Consider the following 24,000-nt stretch of genomic DNA (forward strand, 5'->3'; position numbering starts at 1 on the left):
GAACACTACAGATGAAAGTTACCACGGTGGAAAAACTTGTGCAACAGTGACAAAAAGTACACTCTCACCCTCACGTTGCAGTGGTGCAACCATACATTAGTCTGCGGCCTTGTTGTTGTCATAAAGAGCTGCCGCCGATGTGACCTCTGAGGGGCCGCACAGAACTACACTCAGATACGTTCCTCATTTTGGTGCTGAGCGCTGAGCTAAACAACATGCTCTGTACTGAAAGAGCACATGTTAAATTTCACCATTAAGCTGCAGCGATGACTGTTATCAGGGCGATTTGAGACACAAGAGGAATCTTTTCTCCTGATTCCTCTGTTGTGCTGTCACAATAGTTCTTTTCATCTTATCATTCATCTAATAAAATAGGGAAAATACTTGAGTAGATATCAAGATAAAGTCACGTTAATGGCTGCTTTCCACCTTTTCTTACATAGTGTGGCGGTAGAGTGATAAACAAGCAGCACAGACATTAAGAAACTCTGGTGCCGTATAACAGTAAATGAGTTTAGAGAGTGTGTAGAATACATGTCTGGCTTTACCGTCGCACACAGAGTGTTCACTGTGTCCATCATGTTGGCACAGAGAGTGTGTGTGTGTGTGTGAGTGTGTGCCATGTTTTACACTCATCATGGAAACCAAATACTGCTTACGTTGTGGGAACCACATGAGCAAATCACTACATTTTAGTGGAGTGGACCAAGTGACGACTTGGTTCAAGATTAGAATTATGTTTAAGGTTATGTGAGGTTAGGGGAAGTCAGTGTAAATAACTATGAAGATGATAAAAATAAAGGCATGTATGACAGACAACCATTAGTGCTTGGCATGTGGGATTAGCTGTTTCTGCTCAACTACCCAGACTTTCTTCAGATTAACCCTGCCTCATCCCCTAATCCAAGAGACAGGGTGAGATTAGAACCCCAGCCTGCTAAAAAAAAAAGAAATTAGGGGACACAAGGGGACACAACTGTCACAAAGAGGGTGTGATGAAAAAGAGGAGGGGGTGTGAGATGCAAAAATGAGAGGCAGAGACTGAGTAATGGTGAAAAGAAGGATTTACAGGAGCATAAAACAGTAGAAAGAAAGAAAGAGGAGAGAAAATGAGGACAAGTGAAAAATAAGATGACACTGGGGGCTGGAGGAGAGTACCCATTTATCACCAAGACACTTAGTACACACACACACACACACACACACACACACACACGTTTGATATAAAAATAACACCGAGACTAGCAGCTTTCTTCACACCCCAGCATGGCTGTGAGCTGAAGGGAGAAGTGTTCGCGCTGCAGTTTACAGCATCACCCCTCACGTTCGCGCTGCATATCATCATCGTCTTAAAATTCACTTCACTGCGGCCAGACTTTCTCGAAAGACGCCGAAGATCTCGCCAGATTTGAGCCAACTTTAGAAAGGATTGAAGGGCTCCGCTCTCATTGCGATATTGACTTGCAAATGCAAATTGCGCTCCGCTCTCTCAGCCCGCTGCGAATCAGAGGTGGCGACTGCAGCTACAAAGCTGCGCGTCTTAACAGGGCCTGTGGCAGCGCCACCTCCCACACTTCGCAAGACGTCAGTGATGAAGGCGAATAATAATGGACTGGCTGCATCAATGGCAGCACCAATAAAGACACACAGGAAACCACAGGACATGAACAACCTTCACGTATCCAAACAGCACGAGTGATCTGCAAAAAGAACCTCGCCTGTTAATTGAAGCCGATGTTTGATGTGGAGCTATGAAAACAAGAAAAATGAAGCTTCCTACCTCGGGAGTGTTCGATTTTCACCGCCACGCAGGCCTCCTCGTCGGCGTTCTTAGACTGGAAGCACACAGCTTTGTCTTTTCTGTCTGCAAAACCAAAACACAAGGTTCACTATAAAAAGGAACTCACACACTTGTATTAGAACACGAGCAAACTAGAGAGCTGGAGGATATTTTAATGCTTGACCTGTATCTGCGGCAGGAGCTTTAAGCAGTTTTAAGCAACCACATGTATTGTTTAGGAGGAGCGCTGACTTGGTTGTACATGCAGATGAGGTGATAATGAGTATGGAGGAATATGAAGCAGGAGGAAACATGGCGTCAGCAGCTGAGGCACCATGCTGGGCATGCATGAGTTTGAAGTAGCGGCATTTATCAGGATCAGGATTTCACTTGGGTTTGTTTTGAGAATAAGAAGGAATATACCGCCCCTTGGAGACAGAAACCCTAATTAGTCTGTCTGTGATATGTAGGCCGTCGTCTGTGGGGAGAGCTAACGGTCTTTCAACACAGACATTTAATATGCACATAAAAGATTAAAGAGAAAATAGCAACTGTCGTAAAAAACAATGATGAGCTCACGTAAGTATCAGGAAGCCTCCATAACTCAGGCACAATTAAAAAGAGGTGCACACGCACACACACACACACACACACACAAACCCGTGCGCTGACTGTTTGATCCAATATGAAGCATCAATGCAGTTGCTGCCATGTTCAAGTGACAGCACAATCTAACAGACGCACAGCGGTGCAAATTAAAGTGGAGATGACTACGCTGTGTGTTCCCCCTCTATTCAACGATGTGTTGACAATGTTGACAATGACAGCAGCTACAGTGAGAAAGATACTGAATTATCTTTTTTATTCTGCTGTTATAGCTTGTTATGGCATCTTGGCCACGTTATTCTACATTAAGGTGTCATAGTTTGTTTTTTTCTTATATTTCTTATATTTTTTATGTGAATTACGTTAACTGTAAAGTTAACTTTAGCTGTCATTTTCATCAACAGCTGTTCCCATGAACTGGAAACCTGAACTTCTCTAGACATCACCTGAAGGAGGCGTTTGAAATAGCATGAGTGTCATGAGTCAGTTGGCCCAGGCATCGCGCTGGCATGATCCATTCACTTCCCTAGGACAAACCCTGAGTAATGTCCGACTGAACCCACGTGTGAATACTGCAGGTGTTTGTCCGGAGAATTCACAGCAAGCAAGGGGGTGTTCCCCTTCAGAGAGCCCAGTACAGTCACGTCGCTCGTGGTGTGCTGTAAACAAAACAAACTGATTTCTGCTGTGTAATTTTTGGGCCATGTCGTGTCCTTAGGGACCACTCCTCGCCAAAATCCCACCATTTCCCAAAGTAAGAATGCATCTGGCACAGACAACCTCCCGTTGTGTGCTGCATGAGTTGTACTATAACTCTTTCTAAAGCACAGCATGCATGACAGCATTGAAACATATGTTGTACCATAACACATTTTGCTCACTATCAGAAAGAAAAAAAAAAAAGAAAACACACATCAGCAGCGCTTAACTGATAACGACATGATGTAGAGTGGACAATGACGCATAATGGAAAAGTGGACAAACTCAGCATGGGGCTGTGCAAACAGATGAGAAGAGGTGCTGGTGACTGGTGTGCTTGTTTGATACATGTGTGTGAACTGGGGGAGGGAAGGTAAAATATCCTGGCTCAGGGATTAAAGAAGGGCTTTCTCCACCCACCATCTGGACTCTTCATTACAGGCTTGCCTGCTGTTCTCACACACACACACACACACACACACACACACACACACACACACACACACACACACACACACACACACACACACACACACACACACCCACACACACACACACACACACACATACCTACTTTTGAGCACATAAGTTCAACAAATATAAGCAGCTTATGAAAAGCACTACGTAGAGACAGCCTACTTACTGACATACAGCCGCCCCCAGTAGACTTGTAGTCATGTGACCATGTGGTGGTGGTCTTACTGTGTCAGCACTTATAACAGACTGACACGCTCAAAAAGAAAAGAAAATGCAACGTGCCAGGAAATCTGTGACATCATAAGGGTCGAGCGATTAGGTTCAGTGATGACTGTCAGACCTCGTCATGACAACAATTTAACTATTACAGGGTGGAAACATCATCCACGAGGAAAACCGAGGCCAGAGGTGAGAGTTTCAGTTTCTGACGTTAAGGGCTAATCTACTGGTTCAGCTACTGGCCTGACCCTAAACTTCTCCATCTGTGTTTGTGTTTTTTTTTCTTTAACAGAATAATACAGGCTTTTTGCCACAGCTGACAGAGAAACTCCAAGAAATCACATGCACATATCCACATAGAGTGATTACTGGTCAGACAAGATTTTGGGAAGTGATGCAAGGCATAGGTCATAATGAGGTCTGAATACTGAAACTCAATGTTAAAAAAAACAAAAAAAAATCTAAAAAAAAAAACAAAAAAAAAAATGCAATCCACAGTAAGTGATGGAAAATGATACTGGGAGAAATTGCAGAACTGAGAACCAAGATGCCTCATGTCTGTAAGTTCCAGTAAACACAAACTGTGCTGGTGAAAGTCATTTTAGTGGTAATAAGACATTTATGTCCATCTGCAGGATTCACAGCAAAAAAGCAGCCAAAGGTGAGTAGAGAGGCGAACGGAGCTTGATGGTATGTCAGCAAGAAACAGCAGGGATTTGGGATTTCTGGTAACAGTGCACATCAGCGTACAGTCTTCAGAGCCGAGCATACAGGATTAAAAATAATAAGCCTAAACACTAAGAAATACTGAACTAATTGAGTGGCTAGAAACAGAATATGAGTGTGTGTCGTTCGAAGGTAAGTATAAACCACCTTCACTGTCTGCTTTCAGAAGCACGTTATGAAAGACAGTTCATAGTAAAATGAAGAACGATCAAGGAGGGTGGCAAAAGACAATTCACAGTTAGAGAAAGAGTGCATGAGTGTGTGGTGTGTGTGTGTGTGTGTGTGTGTGTGTGTGTGTGTGTGTGTGTGTGTGTGTGTGTGTGTGTGTTGACAAAACAGTCCGGCAAGGAAAGAGAGATGAGGGCAGCTTAAATAGTGCAGGGACTGATCTGAACAAAATGAGCTCCAGGTGAGAGTAGGTGGGTCTAAGAGAGGGGAAACGGAATAAAGGAAACTGCAGGAAGGAGGAACATGGCGAGTGTGTGTGTGTGTGTGTGTGTGTGTGTGTGTGTGTGTGGCAGAGCCTAATCGGGTGAGTGAAAAAAGCTGAGTGTGTGTGTGTGTCTGACAGGTAGCTGAGGGCAGAGAGGAAAAGGGGACAATATAAAGCAGTCATTCAGGATGGTCAAAATAAAGCAGCACGTTGCACAGACTGAACATATTCTTATTATATGAACGGCAGCTTGGGCCGGTCAAAGGTCAGACAGAGAACCACCAGTTCTAAACATCATGAAAGATATTATTTGATAGGGGACAGGTATTTTCTCAATCTGTTCAACATCACTAATAAACACAAATATTACAGAGTTAGGGTTAGTCTGTGGCTTATGGAGCTATAGCTCGGTGTGTGGGATTGATGTCAACACAGGACAGATAAAGTCGGTTTGTGAAATTATATAAATGACCTGACAAATCAAAAAAAGTAAGATTATGTTTTATGTTTGTTAGGAGTTTTTTCTTTGCAGTATTTGGCTTCAATTTCTATTAATGGTTAATGGTTTAGTTTCTCTTCTGTATGAACTGATGAATTGTGTTTCTATGTAGTGTTAAATTTCTCTAGTGTGTATGTGTAAATGTATAAATGTATGCACAGCTGCGGTATGTGGTGAACCCCCTTTAGAACATACAATGCTTAGTCTAATGGGGATCCTGATGAAAAAAAAAAGGCAGAGCTCAGAGGCACAGTCGGGATAAAAACGCAGTCAGTTGTCTGAAAGCTTAGTAAAGACACGGGGGGAACTGTCAACTACCTAATAGCACTATAAATGGGCAGTTTGCATATGGACATTTATCATATGTACATGAAATTCAAGTAGTCGTAGTTACTTCTTCTTCTTACTTCTCATCTCATTTCATATGGCCAGTACCTTTAAAACCATATGGCCTCAGTTAAACTCAGTCATGTCAGCCATGTAGACAGCTTCCCATCCACACACAGGCTGCATGTTTTGAATGTTTTTACCATGACTGCACCAACACGACACCGATGGATACACAGGTCTAGCAGCACCTGTGTTTGTGGGTTTCTGTGTTAAAACCAACACTTCCTCCAGTCATTTTTACTTGGCGGTTCACCGATCAGTGCTCACATCTAAAGTCTCTACACAACGCTGTATTCTTGATGAGCTCTTAAGCGACCTGGCTGTTTGACAAGAAACAAACAAAAAATCACATGTCTACAATACCTGGGAGCAGTCCTCTCCAGTACAGCTGGGTTTTCCCCGCCCTGTCAAGAAAATTATTCCTATTCATCTCAAAAACTTCGCTCACTTCAGTTTTATCAGAATCTATAAGGAAATTACAACTGCTGCCAAAAGTTTCCTTGTTATCTGGTCCGAGTCTGTATTTGCCAAATCAAAACAGTCGAAGCACCTGCCCCGTCACTGTACAAACCGGTTCCCTGGAGAACAGAGTCACCAGGTGAAGGAGCGAATCGCAGGAAGGGGAGGAGGGAGAAGTCGTCCTTCAAGATGTATTTCTACCTGTCTATTTCCATGAGAGTGTTTTGAGGACTAAGTCACCGTAAAGCATGAGAAGAGAAAGTAGAAGGTGAAATCCTGTGAAAATGATCCAGTATGTAAACTACATCATTTTGCTAAATAATATAACAGCTAATTACTAATCACATTTCCTACTATGATGAACCATGTTATACTTTTTTGTGCCTGAATGTATTTTCTCACTGTGTTACACAAAAGGCCCCGAAGCTCAATTTTAACCTGATCTAAATTCTGAAATATTGCAGCAGCAAATGAATATTACATACAGACATTCTGAAATTAAAAAACATAAATCACAGAGGGGGATCTGCACTCGTCATCCTATAATCATGAGAAATGGATGACATTAATATATAAAAAGCAGCTATTTCTGCCCATAAGAACACAAGAATGCAAAGTAACCTCATCTTCATTTGTATGACTGCCCTGGACTGAACTACCATTCAAATTCAACTCATAAATAATGGAAAAGGGGAGAATGTATTAATATGCCAAGTCACACCCCTTTAATCATAGTGCGGTTCACGCTGGAGATAATGTCTGTGTCTATGTGGGTGAGCGTGCTTAAAAGAGAAGGGATTGGGCTACTGAATGAGACCAGATGCGTCTGTCTCCCTTCTTCCCCCCCGTCCTTACATAATGGACAATTACCAAAGAGTTATGGTTTTCTGTCACAAACATAATAGAGTGAAAATTAAAAGACCTTGTAAAGCCTTTATGTGGTCGGGACAGCCAGATGAGACCCCCGACTCAGGCTCATAGAGTAAACATAGTAGTTCCCTCTCCGTCTAACAATTCTGTGATCATTTTGTCTATGGAGAAAAAGTCAATCAGCAGCAGGCCTCGCAGCAGACGCTGCACTGTGTTCACCAGCTTGTTGCCAACATGGTCTGTCTGCCGTTTGGTTGCTAGACAGTGGACATGTCAATCGTCTGCTTTAGCTAGAAACACGTGATCCAAAACTGCAGAGTGTGTCCTGTAAAAGCAAATGAATGAGCAACAAGGTGCTAAAAAGCTCTTGAAATTGTGGGTGATCATTCTCTGTGGGTTCATCAGCACATTGTGCGCTACACTGCACACAGTCATTTAAGCCGCTGTTAATGTAAAACATTGATTAGTGCAGCTTTTTAGATTAGTTCTTGTAAAATACAAGTCCTCCTCATCTTCTTTTCCACATTCATTTCATTTTCCACGTCCCACTAACTTAAACATGAGCCCCATAGAACTCATACATCATGCACAGATGTCACCTATACCCTCACTGGTTCCCAGCGCAGCCTCTCCGCAGCCACAGCATGTGAAGACAAGCTTTTAGCATGATATGAACATGCTCTCTGGCCCATATCTAATGAGGGCAGGTCGAGTTGGCAACTTGCTGTGCTTTGAGCCTGAACCACTTCCTGTTCATACTTAATAGGCAAATAGGAGGGAAAGTTACATTCTTAAATGTGCACTGGATTTCAAACACCAGACGCAGTATTTGGTTCCATAACTGATCTAATTAGACATTAAACCTTGAGTGGATTTGATAAAAACTCAGAGAAAGTGAGCGATCAGACTCTCACAGTTCAGATCCAAACAGCAGTGTAGAGATAGCAGACCCTAAACGCTGGGCACTGCGAAAGCGATCGATTTTTGGAGTGAGTATGAGATAACATCGAACAGTCATTCTCTCTTCCTCTATCGCTCACCCGACCCCATCCCCCCGACCATACCTCTTTTCTTTCCTCTGCCGGCCAGTTGTCCCTTTCTTTATGTTTACCTTCTTTGTCCTTCTGCTCTCTCAATCTCCTCCTCCAACCCCGTGTGTGACCTGCCATTTTACCTTGGAAAACAGATCACAGCTGCCGGGCACCAACTCCCTAACGTGTCAATCAATACCGATACCAATACTGTTCGTCCAATCCCCGCGTCTCACTGGGCCCCTGCAGAGCTGGTGCGCTCCCAAGTGAACAACAGTGCTTATTCACTGTCTGCCCTTTTATGATAAGACTGAATCAAATGGATTTGAAATGTCTGACAGATTAAGTGAAGATATGTGGTGAGTGACCTATATCCAGTATAAAAGACCGTTACTCTGTTTGTGTGTAGAAGGAAAACCAATCAGCATGTGTCTATAAAAAGTAATAAATCCCAGAAAACCAGCTGCAATCTCATATTTGTGTTAATTCAGTGAGGTTGAACCCTGCAGAGCCACATGCCCCGAGGGTATTTCTTTCCTACAATCTTGCCGTTTCCATCCTATGCCAGGGCAGTCCAGTGTTGCCACAAATAACAAATTTCCATCAGCTCGGGCAAAAGTAGATGACTTCCTGAGGATCAAAATATAGCTCCATCTTTAAAAATAGCCACATGAGAAATTCTCACACACACTGTTGCTGATGAATAAGTTTTTATTGCTCATCTCATGCTGCTGCCTACATGTCCTGTGTAATGCTAAAAGAACAGCAGTGCACTTTCAAATTGCCTAATGCACAATGTTAAGAGGCAAACGACCACAACAGATGCCTTGTGCACAGAAGGAGTGACGGCGCACAGCATTTCTGAAAGGTCACGTTGGACGAATATATTGCATACATAACAGAAGCTGATTTACTGTTATGCAATGAGTGAATTCTTTGCGGGGATGATCGTGGCAAGATCGTTGCATTGTTTGTCGTCAAAATACAGTCAGATACAGTCAGAACTTTGATTGAAACTTTGACCTAACCTAGTTAAACTCTGGATCTCTGCACATGTTAAAGAGGCAATGAGAGCAATACTACATTTGGAGGATGGCGCCTTTTGAAAACCAGGAAATACAAGAGCAAAAGTGCAATAAATTTATAAAGCATACGCTGGAAATGCTATCATGTAATGTTAATAAGCTTACCATAAAGAAGCATAACATTACATTCAAAGGCAAAAGAGTATCTGATACCTTGCACACAGAAATGAGGACGCTGCTGCTATCTTATAGGGCAGCAACTCTAAATTCATCTTTATTAGATTTGGGGATGTGCAAAAGCAATCAACTCCAATCACATAGGTAATGACTTAAATAATTAAACTACAGACCAATATAACATATAATATAGTGCAATAATGTCTCCTTGTCAAAGTAACCTAGATATCCCAATAGGGTTATAACAGAATGAACTAACTAACTAGCTCTATCCTGCAAAACAAGAACAGTGTTACTTCATTTGTCAAGATCCTGACCTTTTCTGAAATAGCGCTTAGCCTTTCTTTTCATCACAACATCCTTGTTTGTACTGATATAGAGCATGTTTCATACCATTCGATGCTTTGTACAAGAACGGAAAGCAACATAGCCTCAGTGCTCAGCAAAAGATCAGATAAACCCAGAAGATTATAGTTTCAATTAAAATACTCCTGATGTATTCCTTCTTTTGATCTGTCTTGGAAACAGTAACCAACGGAGACTCATTAATTAACAGATTTGATCCACCGCATTATGGATGAAGTAAATAGATGCTGACTGTAACGCCAATCAAACAGAATGGGTCAAGACTTGGCCCTCAATCAGGACCATTGTGCTCAGCATGAATGAGCCCTTCTGAGTTGAGGGACTGCAGAGCTGGAATGCACAGAAAACCCTGCGATCCTGAAAGCCAGTCTGTAAACGAGTCTGGAGCCAAGGCTGGGGCATTAATGAAGCAGAACGAGAGAGAGAGAGAGAGAGAGAGAGAGAGAGCATGACGCAAACTTCCTCTTTAACCGAACAAGCTTGAATTGAAGTTGTTTTCTCCTCTTCCTCATTTTTCGACACCATGTTTGTCAAAAGCCATCTCTCAAAATGGATCTGCACGCTCCACAGTGCACGTGAACTCAAGTCACCTGATCTACTGTGTGAGTTTGCATCTGCACTCACCACGTACATAGCCCTTAATCTGACACATCCTGCTGGAGTAGAGTGTCAAACTGGATCAGCATTTCTGGTGTGTGTCATGGGAGGCTCCGCTGAAAGACAAGCCACTGCGCACACAGAAGACAAAATGACAAGATGATCGGCCGCCACAACTCGTAGCAGCGATGCCTGTGCACGGCAATGAGGCAGCACTTTTACTTTGGGCACTTACAGAATAAGAACCTATAATCAGGCAAGACGAGAAATGAAGGAGAGAGAGGAAGAAGGCAGGCAAGGTGAGATACATGCTGTAATGACGAAGCCGCACCTGCTGACAGAGCAAATCACAGATACTGACCAACAGGGGAGAATTATTCCAACCATGCCACCCCAAGGTTTCTTTGAATCCCATTTTGTTCTGTTCTGTCGTTGTATGGAAGTTAATATTCACTATGATAAAGCTCTTAGCGCTCCTTCCTCCTTTTAGCTTCCCTTTAGAAACTACCTGCTCTCCCCTTGAAGTGCCAGTCGGGTCACATCATGGATGATCCTGCCTTTATGACCTGCAAGCTCAAATGTAGCTGTTGTTTCTCAGGTATTTGTCACATTTTGATTTCATTAGACGGCACAAGGCGAAGACTAAGGGAGAGTTTACATGTGCCTTTGCCCACTTAGCCTTCATGTCCTCCAGAGCGTGCTACTGTGAGACCTGTGATCCAAGCTTACCGGCTCACACATTGGCACTCGATTCATTAAGGTTGGTCGAGCCCTGATCTTCTGCATACCATGGAAAATCTTTATTGCAGAAGCCACACGTCTCCTCGAAAAATCCCCCTGACTCATTTCTATTTGACCCACAGAAGCCTCTCCACTTGTGAACAACAACAAGAAGAAGAAGACGGCTCTCAACGCCTTCCTTGGATTCCAAGCTGGGGATTTGCTACAGGGACTTGCTTGATGCCTGCATGTATGGGAAACTGGGCCTCAGCGAGTGAAAGGCAGGCTCCACAGAAAATATGCTGCTGCAGATAAAGTTAATAGTGCAGTGAAAGCTAAAATAACTAACAGTTAGTGAACACAGCAGGGGGGGGTGACACGGTGACATGGAGTTAAGAGATGAAAAGCAGGAGGCGTATTTTCTCATGTATGTGTTTTGATAAGACAAAGCCGTTATTTTAACTATTTATGGTTTTATGAAATATTTACTAAGCTGCTGCTCTGATGTGAGGAATAAGGATGGAGTGCAGCATCTGCCTCCTATGTGTCATTAAGAGATTAGATTACAGCTGTAATGACAAGGTGACTTCGAATCAGAGTTTCGTCTGTGAGAGGCAAATACAAACAGTCTGTGATTTACACTCACACACACACACACACACACACACACGGGCACCCTCTTATACACACACAGACTTGCATATTTTCCCACAGTTCACTGTGGACAGCTGAGGCCGATTACGCCAATCATTGCAAACAGAGTTAACTGAAATCCACAGCAGTAGCGTCTACTTTTGCAAGCATGTATGTGTGTGTGTGTGTGTGTGTGTGTGTGTGAGTTGCAGATCTGTAGTGCATATCTTGAGACAGCCTGCCGCTGAGAGGCTCAGTCAACAACGCCTTAAGGAAAATTAATAGTCTCCTCCAGCCGATACAGCTCCCACTGCTTAGAGCACCCACAGGGCTCACATACACGCACACACACATGCAGAACCACGGCTGCCGCACTTTAATACAACACCCGTCAGAGGTGCATCCTGTGGTGAGATCTAGGGTTTGGCTTATGTGATGTGCACTCCTTCCTTTGTTAACCATCACCCTCAGCAGGCGACGTGTTTCTCTGTGTGTCAGTGGAATAGCGCTTCGGTGTCTCTGTGGTCACCCGCATTTTGTCTTTCAGGTCTGCTAACCCAACGCCCTACAGCTGCATCGTGCACTGTGCGGACACGGTGTGGCTGGGCCGAACGCTACGGCAGTCTAGAAAGAGAAGAAGCACCAACCTGAAGTGGAGTCCAGTGAAGAAATTAAAATCCACACTGTTAGACTGAAGTGAAGAGACCTCTCCCTCCTCTCCTCTCCTCTCTCTCTCTCTCTCTCTCTCTGCGCTCTGTCGCTCGCGCTGGCAGTTTCAGGCGTGTGTTAAACTGCTGCCTCGCTGCATTGGTTGCATCCTTTCCTTCCCCCTCTCTCTCTCTCTCTCTCTCTCTCTCTCACTAACACACACTTGGACAGTCAGTGACAGACTGACTCGCCCTTTCGCTCAACCTCCCGTCTTCACACCCCTCTCTCTCTCTCTCTCTCTTTTACCCTTTCTTCGTTGCTGCGTCTTTCTCTCTACAGCGACTGAAGATAATCACATTCCAGCGGAGATGGGGCATATGGTGGGGGGTGCGACCCCAGAGTACAGCCCACTCTGTGTGCGAGTGTGTCGCACGGACAATCAGTCCTATTGTGTTGCATGAGGGGAGGGCCAGCGAGAGGGGAAGAAGCCAATGGCCACACTCTGCTGTCCCTGCTGCTGCTGGTGGCTATAGCATGTATGGATGCTGACTGTGACACAAAACAACCCCCACCAGGGGAGGGGGGGGGGGGGGGCACGCATAAAAAAGGCAAGACATCTGGAGAGATAGATGATGAAGAATTGATCTGTCCGTCTGAGCATAGAAGCAGAGGTCCACACAACCTCAGCTATCATTCGTCATCTTCAGTGTCTCTCAGTGGCTTCTTCCAGGGTTCACACTGAGCAGCACAACACAGGTTGGAGGCAGTGGAAATGAAATCCACCCACTCATTTCCCATGACAACCGACCAAATCAGAGGCTGCACACTCCCAAGAGGGAAAACATGGAGAAATATTTACATGGAACCAGAAGTAAAAGAAAAAAGGATATGTTTGAAACAGATACAGACGATAACCTTTATCACCCATACAAGTCAGACAATCTATGGTCCTAGTGGCAAAATCTAGGAATTGCTGAAGATCAAAGAAATTTCGTTCAGTTTCAAGTCACTTCCTCTTTTTAAAATATGATAATTATGGAAAGTGTTGCAGCACTCAAGTCCAATCCAAGTGTCAAGTCTGACCAACTCAGGATCAAGTTGAGAATGTACAACTCTTGTGTAAACTTCTCAAATGCCCCATTTCATGAACTAATATTTTTTTTATTTTTTTTTTTTTTTGCTTGATGACAAAGCACTTGATGTGATGAGAAAGAGCGTTCGGTGGCTCTCACACAGTAAAAGCAACCTACAAGTGTTACAGTGGCACAGAGAAGCGTTCCACCACTTTATTAAGACACATGTCTGCATTATTTACGTCAAGGAGCTTCACTCTCTCTCTTTTCTAATCACCTTTTAATCTAACCTCCTGTTAATCCTTAGTTTTTTTTAAAAATCGACTCTTCTAACACCCCAATTTCTAAATGTTTTACCACAGCTGGAAATTCGGCTTGGGATCTGGGATTATCTGAATAATGATTTTGCATGCCCTTTACTGTTAACCCTTTACAGGCAGTACTGGACACCAAGGCCAATTAGTGAAATCCATGCAGCTGACATGTTCACAGCCTACACTAGTAGTCTCACACATAGCTTAAAACACCCAGTCTGTGCACGCCTCATTACACATCAGTATAATTAGTGACCACAAGGTAGACAGAGCGATAACTACATCCAGGCCTCACTGCTGTGCAGCCTGCTCTGTGTACCATACATCTGTGTGAAAACAACAGACAGGAAATCAGGGTGTTACAGAAATAACTAGGTGTGTGCTCTGTTTCTGCCTGGCCATTTACTGCAGAGCAACTGCAGCCACGCAAAGACATGTCATTTACACACACAAAAACGCATGAGGGTCCATGCTCCTAGCTCAATTTTTAGGACGTACAAAATAGCAACAGTTAATAATCTGCCACTAATGAGCAGTCAGGCGAGCAAAGAGCAGTTTTAAGTTAGGATTTCTTCTCTTTTGGTAGAGCCCAACCACCTTCCTGCACCAAATGTCTTCAACACTATACTGTCGATACAAATCATATTACTGTCACAGCTGGAGTTACTGAGTGTTTGTGTAACGAGTTGCTGCCCAATGTCTGTTAATGAGTGTTTAGGTTTGATAAACCTTATGAGCCAAATAGGCTTGTGTGTCATTGAATACTGTTTTGTTGATGATGTGTAATGTGATGTGTAAACACTGTTCAAAAAAAGCAGAATAGAAACATCAGCAGCTATTTCAACAGCAGGACGTGATTGCATGGCTGTTTACTTGCATGTAACTATGCTAATTCTACACCTATGAGCCATAACATTAAATCCACCTGGTGGTTTTATTAATTTTGGGGGTGGACAGGGGAAAAGTGTAAAGCTCAACAGGTTTCAGAACACACAGAACATGTGGCTGTGTAGCTGCAGATCGGTCAGAGTACCCATGTTGACCTCTGTCCACCGCAGTCAGTGCGTAGCTCTATTTAGAATATTAGTTGAACAGTTCAAGTCAATGTTACATAAATCTAAACATAGTATAATATGGTAAATGTGTTTGCATCTAAGGATAGAAACATTAACTCAGGACATAATTAAGCAGTGCAGCTAGTGTCCTAACCAACAGTTATAAAAGAGCATATTTAAAGAAACTCTCTGTAACAGTGTAACAGCGTTTCCTAATGTGCCGCCTACGTCAGCGTTTTGCCTAATTGGTGCTAATTCAGTTACAAACTTGCAGAATCCAAATAACGTCAGTGAGTCTGCTGCGATATTTGAGAGTAAATGTGACAAAACATGAGTAAGAAATAATTTTGGTTATTTAGGAAGAAAAACGCATCTATCCTCTTAAAATGAATGTTTCACAGTCATATTTAACAGGAAATTAGTCTTGGGTGCGGTGACCATTCGGATGTTTTGTTAGAAAAACAGACCTTATAGCCAACACAATTGATTATTATCAGCAAAATGTCCTATTGTTCTCATGACAACTAAAATATTACTTTTCCACCAGTGATTAATGTGCCTGTTGTACGTATTCACCATAACAAATATTATGTATTCGCTTTACAATTTGCATTTTGTCATATGAGGTATATATTCAGGTATTTCCACCGTGCATGAAGTCGGCTCACAAATCCATGGATTTTATTTACACTGGGTTCATGCACAGAATGCACACGCACACACACACACACACACACACACACACACACACACACACACACACACACACACACACACACACACACACACACACACGCACACACCAGGAGGTAGACAAATTAATACAAAGACAGACTAACTCACAAATACACATCACATTGCATCAGAAATGCAATCAAACACTTTATCCACACAGCCACAGATCAGTCTGTTGTCGCACACTGTGAATGTTAGCTTAGAGAATCCTCCCTGAATCTCTCCACACACATGCAAAGTAAGGAAACGCACATGTTTAAAACACAAAGACAGTGACACTCTATGGCTATGACGAACAGAACTCAATAACTGGAAAACAGAGCTGCTAAATGAATATTTAAATCATGCATTTGGTCCATAATTTAGACTCATATTTATTAAATCCAATTAACAATTCATCTCAGAATCATGTCATTGTTGGGATTTCTCCGCCTCGCATTCGCCAAGTCTCACATTCTCTGCCAAGATGTGAGGAGACTTGGCAATTTGCATAAAATCTGCTATCTTCAGACAATTCCTTCCATTTAATTAAAAGTGTTTTGGGCAGTGGGTAATTCCTAGACATGGATTGAGCCTATTAAACCTCTCATTGTGATCCATATTGAATTTCTGAAACCCTTTAGGTTTCACAGGGATGGCGGACAGATTAGGCTTGCAGGAAAACATATTAACATTATTTAATGTTTCCCATTCCCTAACTCTAAATCTAAGCATAATTACCAGACATGTTCCTTTTAAATGGCTTCATCCTATTGTGTCACACTGTGCTACTATATTATAAATCACTATTAGTCTCAATTGAGAACATCACAACTCTTTTATCTTTTTTTAACCCTACTACCAAGAATGTAACCACAAAATATATGTGCATATATTTTTCCCCTCATGCCTCACTACCTTCCTCCCACTCATCACAGACACACACACACTGCCCACCTCACACTTTTTTCCACCTCGTTGCTGCTGCAGCTGGTGTTTCTCTTACCATCTCCCCTTTCTCTCTCTAGCATCCACCTACCACTCTGTTACTATATTGCATCTCTTTTCACCAACCACGTCTTTCTTTCCTGTGTGGCCTGAGAGAAGAGGAGAGCAGCATGCCTTCGGGCCATTACCCACAACATCTCCATAAGCACAGAGCTGTGGGCCTCCCACACACACACACATCATTAATTAAACCCACATCCCTTGAAATGCATGCACATGTGCATGTTTTCCAACACACACACACACACACACACACTGCCTTCAAGCCCCCACTGTTTTCATTGACCCCCCCCTCCTCCTCGTGGTGCACACTGTGCACATTATGAAGGTCAATGAGGAATGATGGGTATTGTCTACAGACACACGTGTTTATAGGCACAAAAGATCAAAAGCTACAAAGCCACAGAAGACAAGGGACAAAAGCAAATGTTATGTTTCAACAGCACAGATGTCAGGAGATATATCTGAGATATCAATATGCTAAGGAAGAGACCAGCTGGACTGAGTTGGTGCTGAGCAGCGGTGTGGTATGGATACTAATAACTAGACACAGTTCGTTTATTGGGAGTGTTTGAAAAGCACCTCAGCACAGAAGACACTTAGATGCTCTCATTATCCACGTTATCGTTCTCGTTGTTCCCTTCAGTAAACACACAGATTAAATCCCAAACCCCCCGAGAATTAACAACAGAACTTCTGAAGGGAGACTGATAAGTATCTCATTATTTATAAGTGTGTTTATAAGAGTGTGTATGAGAATGAGTTTTGGTTATATTCTAAAATAAAAGTACTATTTAATAATACTTTTAAATCCAGTATTGTCTAGTTTAGAATGTACAATACTCACCTGCTTGAATTACTATCCTGTGCAGATAATAGAAATCACACCCGGCTGACAGTATTGACTGCGTTCCCACTACATCATTTAACACCCTAACAGAGCACTCATGTTACACGCTGGACTGATCGGGTGCTATGTTCTGACTGATGACGGGTAACATGGGAGGCTTTGATTACATCTAATGTACGTACTGAGTGGGGCATCGACATCTTTAACCGTCAAGTCATACACGAGCACCATGCTGACATTAGCTTTTATAATCATATATTATATAAACAAACACAATCACACTGAATAAAACAATGAATTAATTGGCCGTGCTCAGTGTAAATAACAATACTTATGATGACTGAAATTCAATTAGAAGCTCCAGTTTCAGTGTCCCTGGTGTTGTTCATGCTGTTTCACTGTCACGTTTTCACGCTTTACTGGGATACACACTGTTCTGATTGACTGTTGTCGCCTGACAGTGGCAAGAACCACAGTCAGGGTTTACTTTAGATCGGCTGACAGGATTTGTGACAGCAAGCCCTCAGGTGGACACAGCTGAAATTGCAGCTACTTTAGTTCCAGAAAGCAACATTTCCCGTTCAGTTTTCAATACATCAATAGTAAATTCTCTTCTGATAAAATTGGTTATAGATAAAATTAAAACATATACATGTCTGTGTCTGAAAAGCTGACCTGAAAAGTAAAAGCACATAAGTGAATGCTCTCGACAATGATAGAGATATTTAATGGGCTAGCTACGCTGGTATAAATGGTATAGAAATATTAAATTAATAGAGATTACTGGCAACCTGTGCGACATGTATGTGTGAGCTGTGTTTGTCAGGGTGGAGCCAGAGAAAGACTTTTATAAAATACAGTCAGTGAATCAGGAACACGGAAAACGAACTAAATGGTGTTTGAAGCACCTGAATATCACACTCCAGGAGTTCTCCATGTTAGTCTGGATACAATATAAAGAGGTTTTCCCTGTTTACTTTTTACTTGTTAAAGAATATACATATATGTATGAGCATATGTCTTAAGTGTATCCTTGTGAGAAATGCCTTACTCATGGATATTATTAGTGCGTGAGAATGCATGACTTGTCACACGTCAGTGACACCACCTGAGCATGATGTCAGGAATCAGGCATGGCAGGAATGCTGCCCAATGGAGAGAGAGAAAAGCAACAGAGAAAATTTAATTATATAACGGCTACAGTGTTACACAGTGTTGTACAGAAATGGTGGTAAAGATAAAAACAATGCTCTGAGAGCGATTTACAGTGAGAGTAAAACTCATAGAATATCCTGATTGTACTCAATCCATCCATAATCTATACTGTTTACTCTGTTAAAGCCGATCCCAACTCTCACTGGGCTGGCACAGAGGCACAGACAAGCATTCATGCTCAGATTGCACATGGGCAATTTAAAGTGACAAATTAATAAAAGCACCATGTATTTGGATTACTGTATAAGTAGAGTCAAGTCTTCCTGTGACGTAGGAGTACCACAGAAAAAGAAAAAAACTAAGTCACACAGTCCCATGATCAAGAATCTATTCATACTTCAGGAATTCTGAATCATTTTCCAAAATACCTTGTCATCATGAAACCTTTGGTCAATACGAAAGCAACAAAAGACAAAGAGTCAACAGGAGGTCGTTAAGTATCATCCCCTGCATCATGATCGAGACAAAATTCAATATCACACTGGACAGTAGTGTGATACGTTTCAGGGCTGCATTGTTAGGAAGACAGATGCACTTACAGACACATGCAGGCTCTGTTATTAATGGCCAAAAGGTGTTCATACAAAATCTAACGATGATGACGACGACGCTTTGAAGAATAACAGGGTCCGAGCTGCAGTTCAGTTCGCTGTATTCATGCAGTGACTGTGTGATGCTTTTCTTTTACAGCTGTTGGGCCTCACACACACTCACACACACACACACACACACACACACACACACACACCCTTTATCAAGCCGGACAGCTGACACTGTCCACTGTTGGACAGTCGTGAACACATGGCCTTCAGTAAAACAAAAGGCACAAAAGGAGAAAACCCCGGGACCTTCCCATAACACGTTACATCTGTTATCACGCTTCATCGGTTAAAGCATACTGATGTGACATAAAAAAATATAAATTGATCCACATTGAAAAAAGTTTCTTTGTAAAACAGCAAAGAACTGAATGAGTTTCAGCAGCTTGTTAAATGAAATATTGCTTCACTCAACTGTGCCATGTGATTTTAATATGATCCTAATTTTGTTTTCACTGGTTTTCATAGATACATAAACAAAATACTTCTGCATTATCTGTTTTATTACCATATTACTACCCATTATTAAAACTTATTACTCCCCAAATGCTCACACCTTAAACAAACAACAACCGCTAAATGTAACTTTGGTGATTATCTGTAAGACAAACACTCTCCAACTTTTATGACTATACCTTCCATGGAAATGGACCTGATGCGAGCGCACTGATACTGACAAGTTGTGCCACTTGTCACTTGACAGTAACTACTTATGACACCCTCTCCCACATTGAAACAATGCGCGTGGTGAAACGACCTGATCCTGCTGGTGTTCCCAGCCTTTTCCTTCCTGCCAATGAGAATGAAAGCAGAATGCCTCGCACTGTTTCCTCTCCCATTTCTATTAAATACGGGTGACTCACCCCCAGCTCAGCGACAATACACACCACCCAAAGATAGCTGCACAGTTGAGGGGTTACAATGTTAAAACACACACATACATACACTTGTAATGGCCTACTACAGAGCAAACACACACACAACACAAGCTCAGTTGGGTAATGGGCCATCAGGGACGTTGCCAAAAGGCCAGAGTGGCTGGAAGAGGGTCTTAAGAGGGGGAGCTGGTTCCCAGGCCCCTGAGAACAAAACAGTCTTTTTTTCCGCCGTAGTGGATTTAAATTCACTCTCTCCCTCTTCTGTAACGCTGCCCAGCAGCAGGCCCATCCGCATGGAGACCAAAACAGCAAAGACTGGTTTAAATTCCAGGGTTTAACATTTCCCAAGTTGATTTGAAATGCCAAAGAGTAATTTTAACACATTCAGTGTAAAATGTAGTTCAGTGTTGGTGTCACTTCACAGAGCTTAACACTGTTATTAGACTCTGCCCACACATGTCTGCAGATTAACTTGCTGAAATTCACTGTACAGTAACTGATACTGTGTACAATTGATCCATAATGGGGTTTGCTGCAGTTTCATTTTCACTGTAGATATGTTGACACTGTATCGAGTGAAACTAACACTACCCCAACAGTGAAACATGCAACTTTGAACAGTTTTATTTTTGCCTGCAGTGTTCATTTAACTCTGGAGAAAGTGGTGCTATCTTAACTCTCTACTACTACTACTGCAGATGAAAGACTTCAACAAACCACCTGGTCCAAGGGAACAGCAAAAGATCCGCAGAGCAGAAAATAAATGCTGTACACGGGAGAGCAGCCAGGTGATAATTTTAGAGAATGGATCCTCTCTGATGGCTCTCTGTAGACAACAGACGCCAGTCAAACAAGGAGAACAGAGCCACAGGGATGAAACAAGTCAAGGGAATATTTTATGGTAAGGAAAGATGAGTCACCAGTTAATATTTGGGAAAGGATGAGCACTGCTTTTCATCATTAACTAGAATGATCGAAGCCAAATATTTGAGTCTCCAAATCTTACCATAGCAGCAGAGCAGACACATCTTTGTGTTTTTACCTTTCCGGCTCCAAAACCAGTATTTGCGCCTTCGTTTCATTGTCAGTCCAGTGTCTTTTATTTTCAAAAAGAAGAAGAAGAAAAAAAAAAGAGGAAAAAACAACCCAAGACCTGCTCCTAACATATATACATCAAACAACTGACAGTGCTGATCCTCGTTGTGGTGTCCAGCCTGTCAGCATCACCTACCCGAGGCAACGTGCTTCAAACGGGACGTCCGGTAACGATTGAGCAGGTAGTCCATGATGTGTGTGAGCCAGTAGAAATGGTGGAGGGAGAAAGTGAGGTGTGTGACAGATTTGATCAAGCAAACGAACTAACAACTAGCACTACTGTAAAGCTTTAGGTGCAACAATGGTTTAAAATAACACCTCTGTTTACCACTTTCTTCCCTTCCTTCCTCCGCCTCAGCCAATGAACAAAGAGGCACAGGAGGCCCCCCCTGACATACTCTGCTGCTCAAGAGTAAAAACAAGGCACTGAAAATAAAGAGAAGTCATCCAACCACCAACATCTTTCTGTTCTGATGCAGGCAGGACGTCCTCAATTTCATAAAAGTGAGAAAAAAACGTTGGTTTAAACAGTTGCTCCACATCTTCCTCTCTGCAGCGTCACTTCTTCAAAGTGTCTCTTGGGCCCTCGCTGCCCATCAGACCACAGGTTGGAAATCTCTGTTTCTCAGCTCCACTCGGACTGAGCACGAAGGGTAATAGACGCTACAGTAAACTTCTGGGAAGAACCTCACAGGCTAACAATGCCAGTCAGGACGGGGAAACGACACACGCTGCAGTCAGGAAGTCCTGGATGGAGCACGGAAAGAAAAACATCGTCCTGGTAGAAATACAGCAGATATTTAGGCTCATAATGAGTTGGTGTGTTGGAAACCACGGTGACAGCGTCACAGTTTGCACCTCATATCAAATCAAGCTCCATAAGGTTTTCAAATGTAAGATTCCATTAAAAGACAATGTCTCCTCGATCGCTGCGTAACATAATGGTGCGTACAGAAAACACACAGCTGCTAATAAAAGAAGTGTCAACAGAGAAACTTCACATATTTCTATACAGTCTAAAAGTAGCTGACTGTTTACTCTCTCCACCTCTTTGTATATCCCACATGCTTCCGTGAGAAAGGCCCCTTTCTTCCCAGAATCATAGGAACAGTGTGTGTGTGTGTGTGTGTGTGTGCGTGTGTGTGTGTGTGTGTGTGTGTGTGTGTGCGTGTGTGTGTTACTTACAATTACACAACGGTCATTTCGTCAGCCTTCAATTTTCAAGTCAAAGTAAAATATCCCCCCCCCCAAAAAAAAAAACACTTAGAGGAAAAAGTGGTTTAATATGGACAGTTTAACAAAAGTGATAAACATAGTGATTGGTTTCCTAATTGATTTAGGACAGTGTATCAGATTATAGTGTATGTGGATGGCTGCTCTGTTGTAATCATTACATGGTGAGCATGAAGGCCCACCTGCTGGTCTGTGGGTAAAACATTTGAGAGTGTTTAACTCCACCTAGTGGCACATCGGCAAACCACCAAGCTGATCTTTAACAGTGGCGCTTGTGAAATCGACTCTGTGTAGCTGCTCACGAATATTACACACATACACACAACATTTCTGGGTTTGGCAAAATGTTTTAGCAATTTCCTGCTTTCGTGCAGTTCACCCTCACAGCGATAATCATCTAAGAAAAACAATAACTTCCTTCACACCTCCCTGCACAATCATGTTCCATACAGCAAATCGCTGTATTCAGGGGAACCATTGAAAGGAGGAAATTAAGTAAGTCTTCATTCTTTAATCCCATAAGATGTTATTTATTAACAAAAATCGACAACCTCTATTATTTTTATGACCTTTAGTTTAGTGCATTTGAACATACTATGTGCGTTTTGAACTAGGAAAGTTGCAATAATAAAATGTGGCACCTTGTTCTAAGTCTAAGTCTAACAGAAATATCTAATCCCTTGGCTGTCAAATGCTCCACTGTGTTCACCATGTAGTTTCTAACTTTGTCTGTGCAGAAAGGTTGAAGTACAATGGGCTAATAGAGATTTTTCACTGAAAACCGCTGCTTACTGTGGCTGGAGATGAGGCTGACGAGAGCGGAGAGAGTGAACCAAAAAAATTAAAGCTGCAGGCATAAAACAAAAAAACACTGGCTGGCACTGTATCAGAATACTGACACTTGGATGTTAACATTCACAGCTGAGGACAATGCAGAACTGCTAACTACTGCTAACCATGCATCTCCCCGGACTGTGGGAGGAAACCCACATGAGATTCGGGATATAAATGCAGCATATTTATTAAGTACTATAGCTTTAATTACTTAATTTTTTCTATAATTAAACCTGACACCAGTGTTCTCCGTCATAATATACGGCCCAAAATAATTTTTGCATATGTGAGAACTACATTTAGTCATTTTGCAGACGCTTTTATCCAAAGTGACTTACAAGTGAGGAAAAAGGCAAGCAAACGAAATCTAAGTCAAGGAGAAAAAACATCAAAGCAAAGTGCTATCAAAAAAGTGTTTCTGTTTCAAGAGATGTTAAGTACAAGAGAGCGGAAAAGTGCAAAGGAAGATGTGGAAGAGTTCTGTTTTCAGCCGTTTTTTAAAGATTGCAAGTGAGGTGGCTGAGCGTGCAGAGATAGGCAGCTCATTCCACCATCGTGGGATTACTGAGCTGAACAGTTTTCCTTGGTGTCGACTGTGTGGTGCTGGTACCACCAGACGCCGTTCACCGGTTGAGCGCAGTGGACGGGAGGAGATGTAGACCTGAATGATTGAACTGAGATAAGATGGAGCTGTGGAGTTGACCACTCTGTAGGCAAGAGACAGAGCTTTGAACTTGACCCTTGCAGCCACAGGAAGCCAATGCAAAGATGTGAAGA

General features: G+C 42.5%; 1 protein-coding gene across 4 annotated transcripts in view; it reads right to left on the reverse strand.

Annotated features, from left to right (window-relative positions):
* The window catches only part of fgd4a (FYVE, RhoGEF and PH domain containing 4a), a 43,173-nt gene that overhangs the window by 16,690 nt on the left and 2,483 nt on the right, over nucleotides 1–24,000 (reverse strand). Inside the window, exons 1-2 of one of the 4 annotated variants that reach the window (XM_026364886.1) lie at nucleotides 21,293–21,715; nucleotides 1,781–1,864 (exon numbers count right to left, since the gene is read on the reverse strand). In XM_026364886.1, the coding sequence (XP_026220671.1) occupies nucleotides 1,781–1,864; nucleotides 21,293–21,347 (139 nt within the window). In that variant the 5' untranslated portion in view covers nucleotides 21,348–21,715. Of the gene's footprint in view, nucleotides 1–1,780; nucleotides 1,865–6,192; nucleotides 6,376–21,067; nucleotides 21,105–21,292; nucleotides 21,716–24,000 lie in introns of those variants that run through there. The other 3 variants (XM_026364883.1, XM_026364885.1, XM_026364884.1) reach the window with 3 other exon arrangements.

The sequence above is a fragment of the Anabas testudineus genome, chromosome 6 (assembly GCF_900324465.2).
Source record: "Anabas testudineus chromosome 6, fAnaTes1.2, whole genome shotgun sequence".
Taxonomy (NCBI): domain Eukaryota; kingdom Metazoa; phylum Chordata; class Actinopteri; order Anabantiformes; family Anabantidae; genus Anabas; species Anabas testudineus.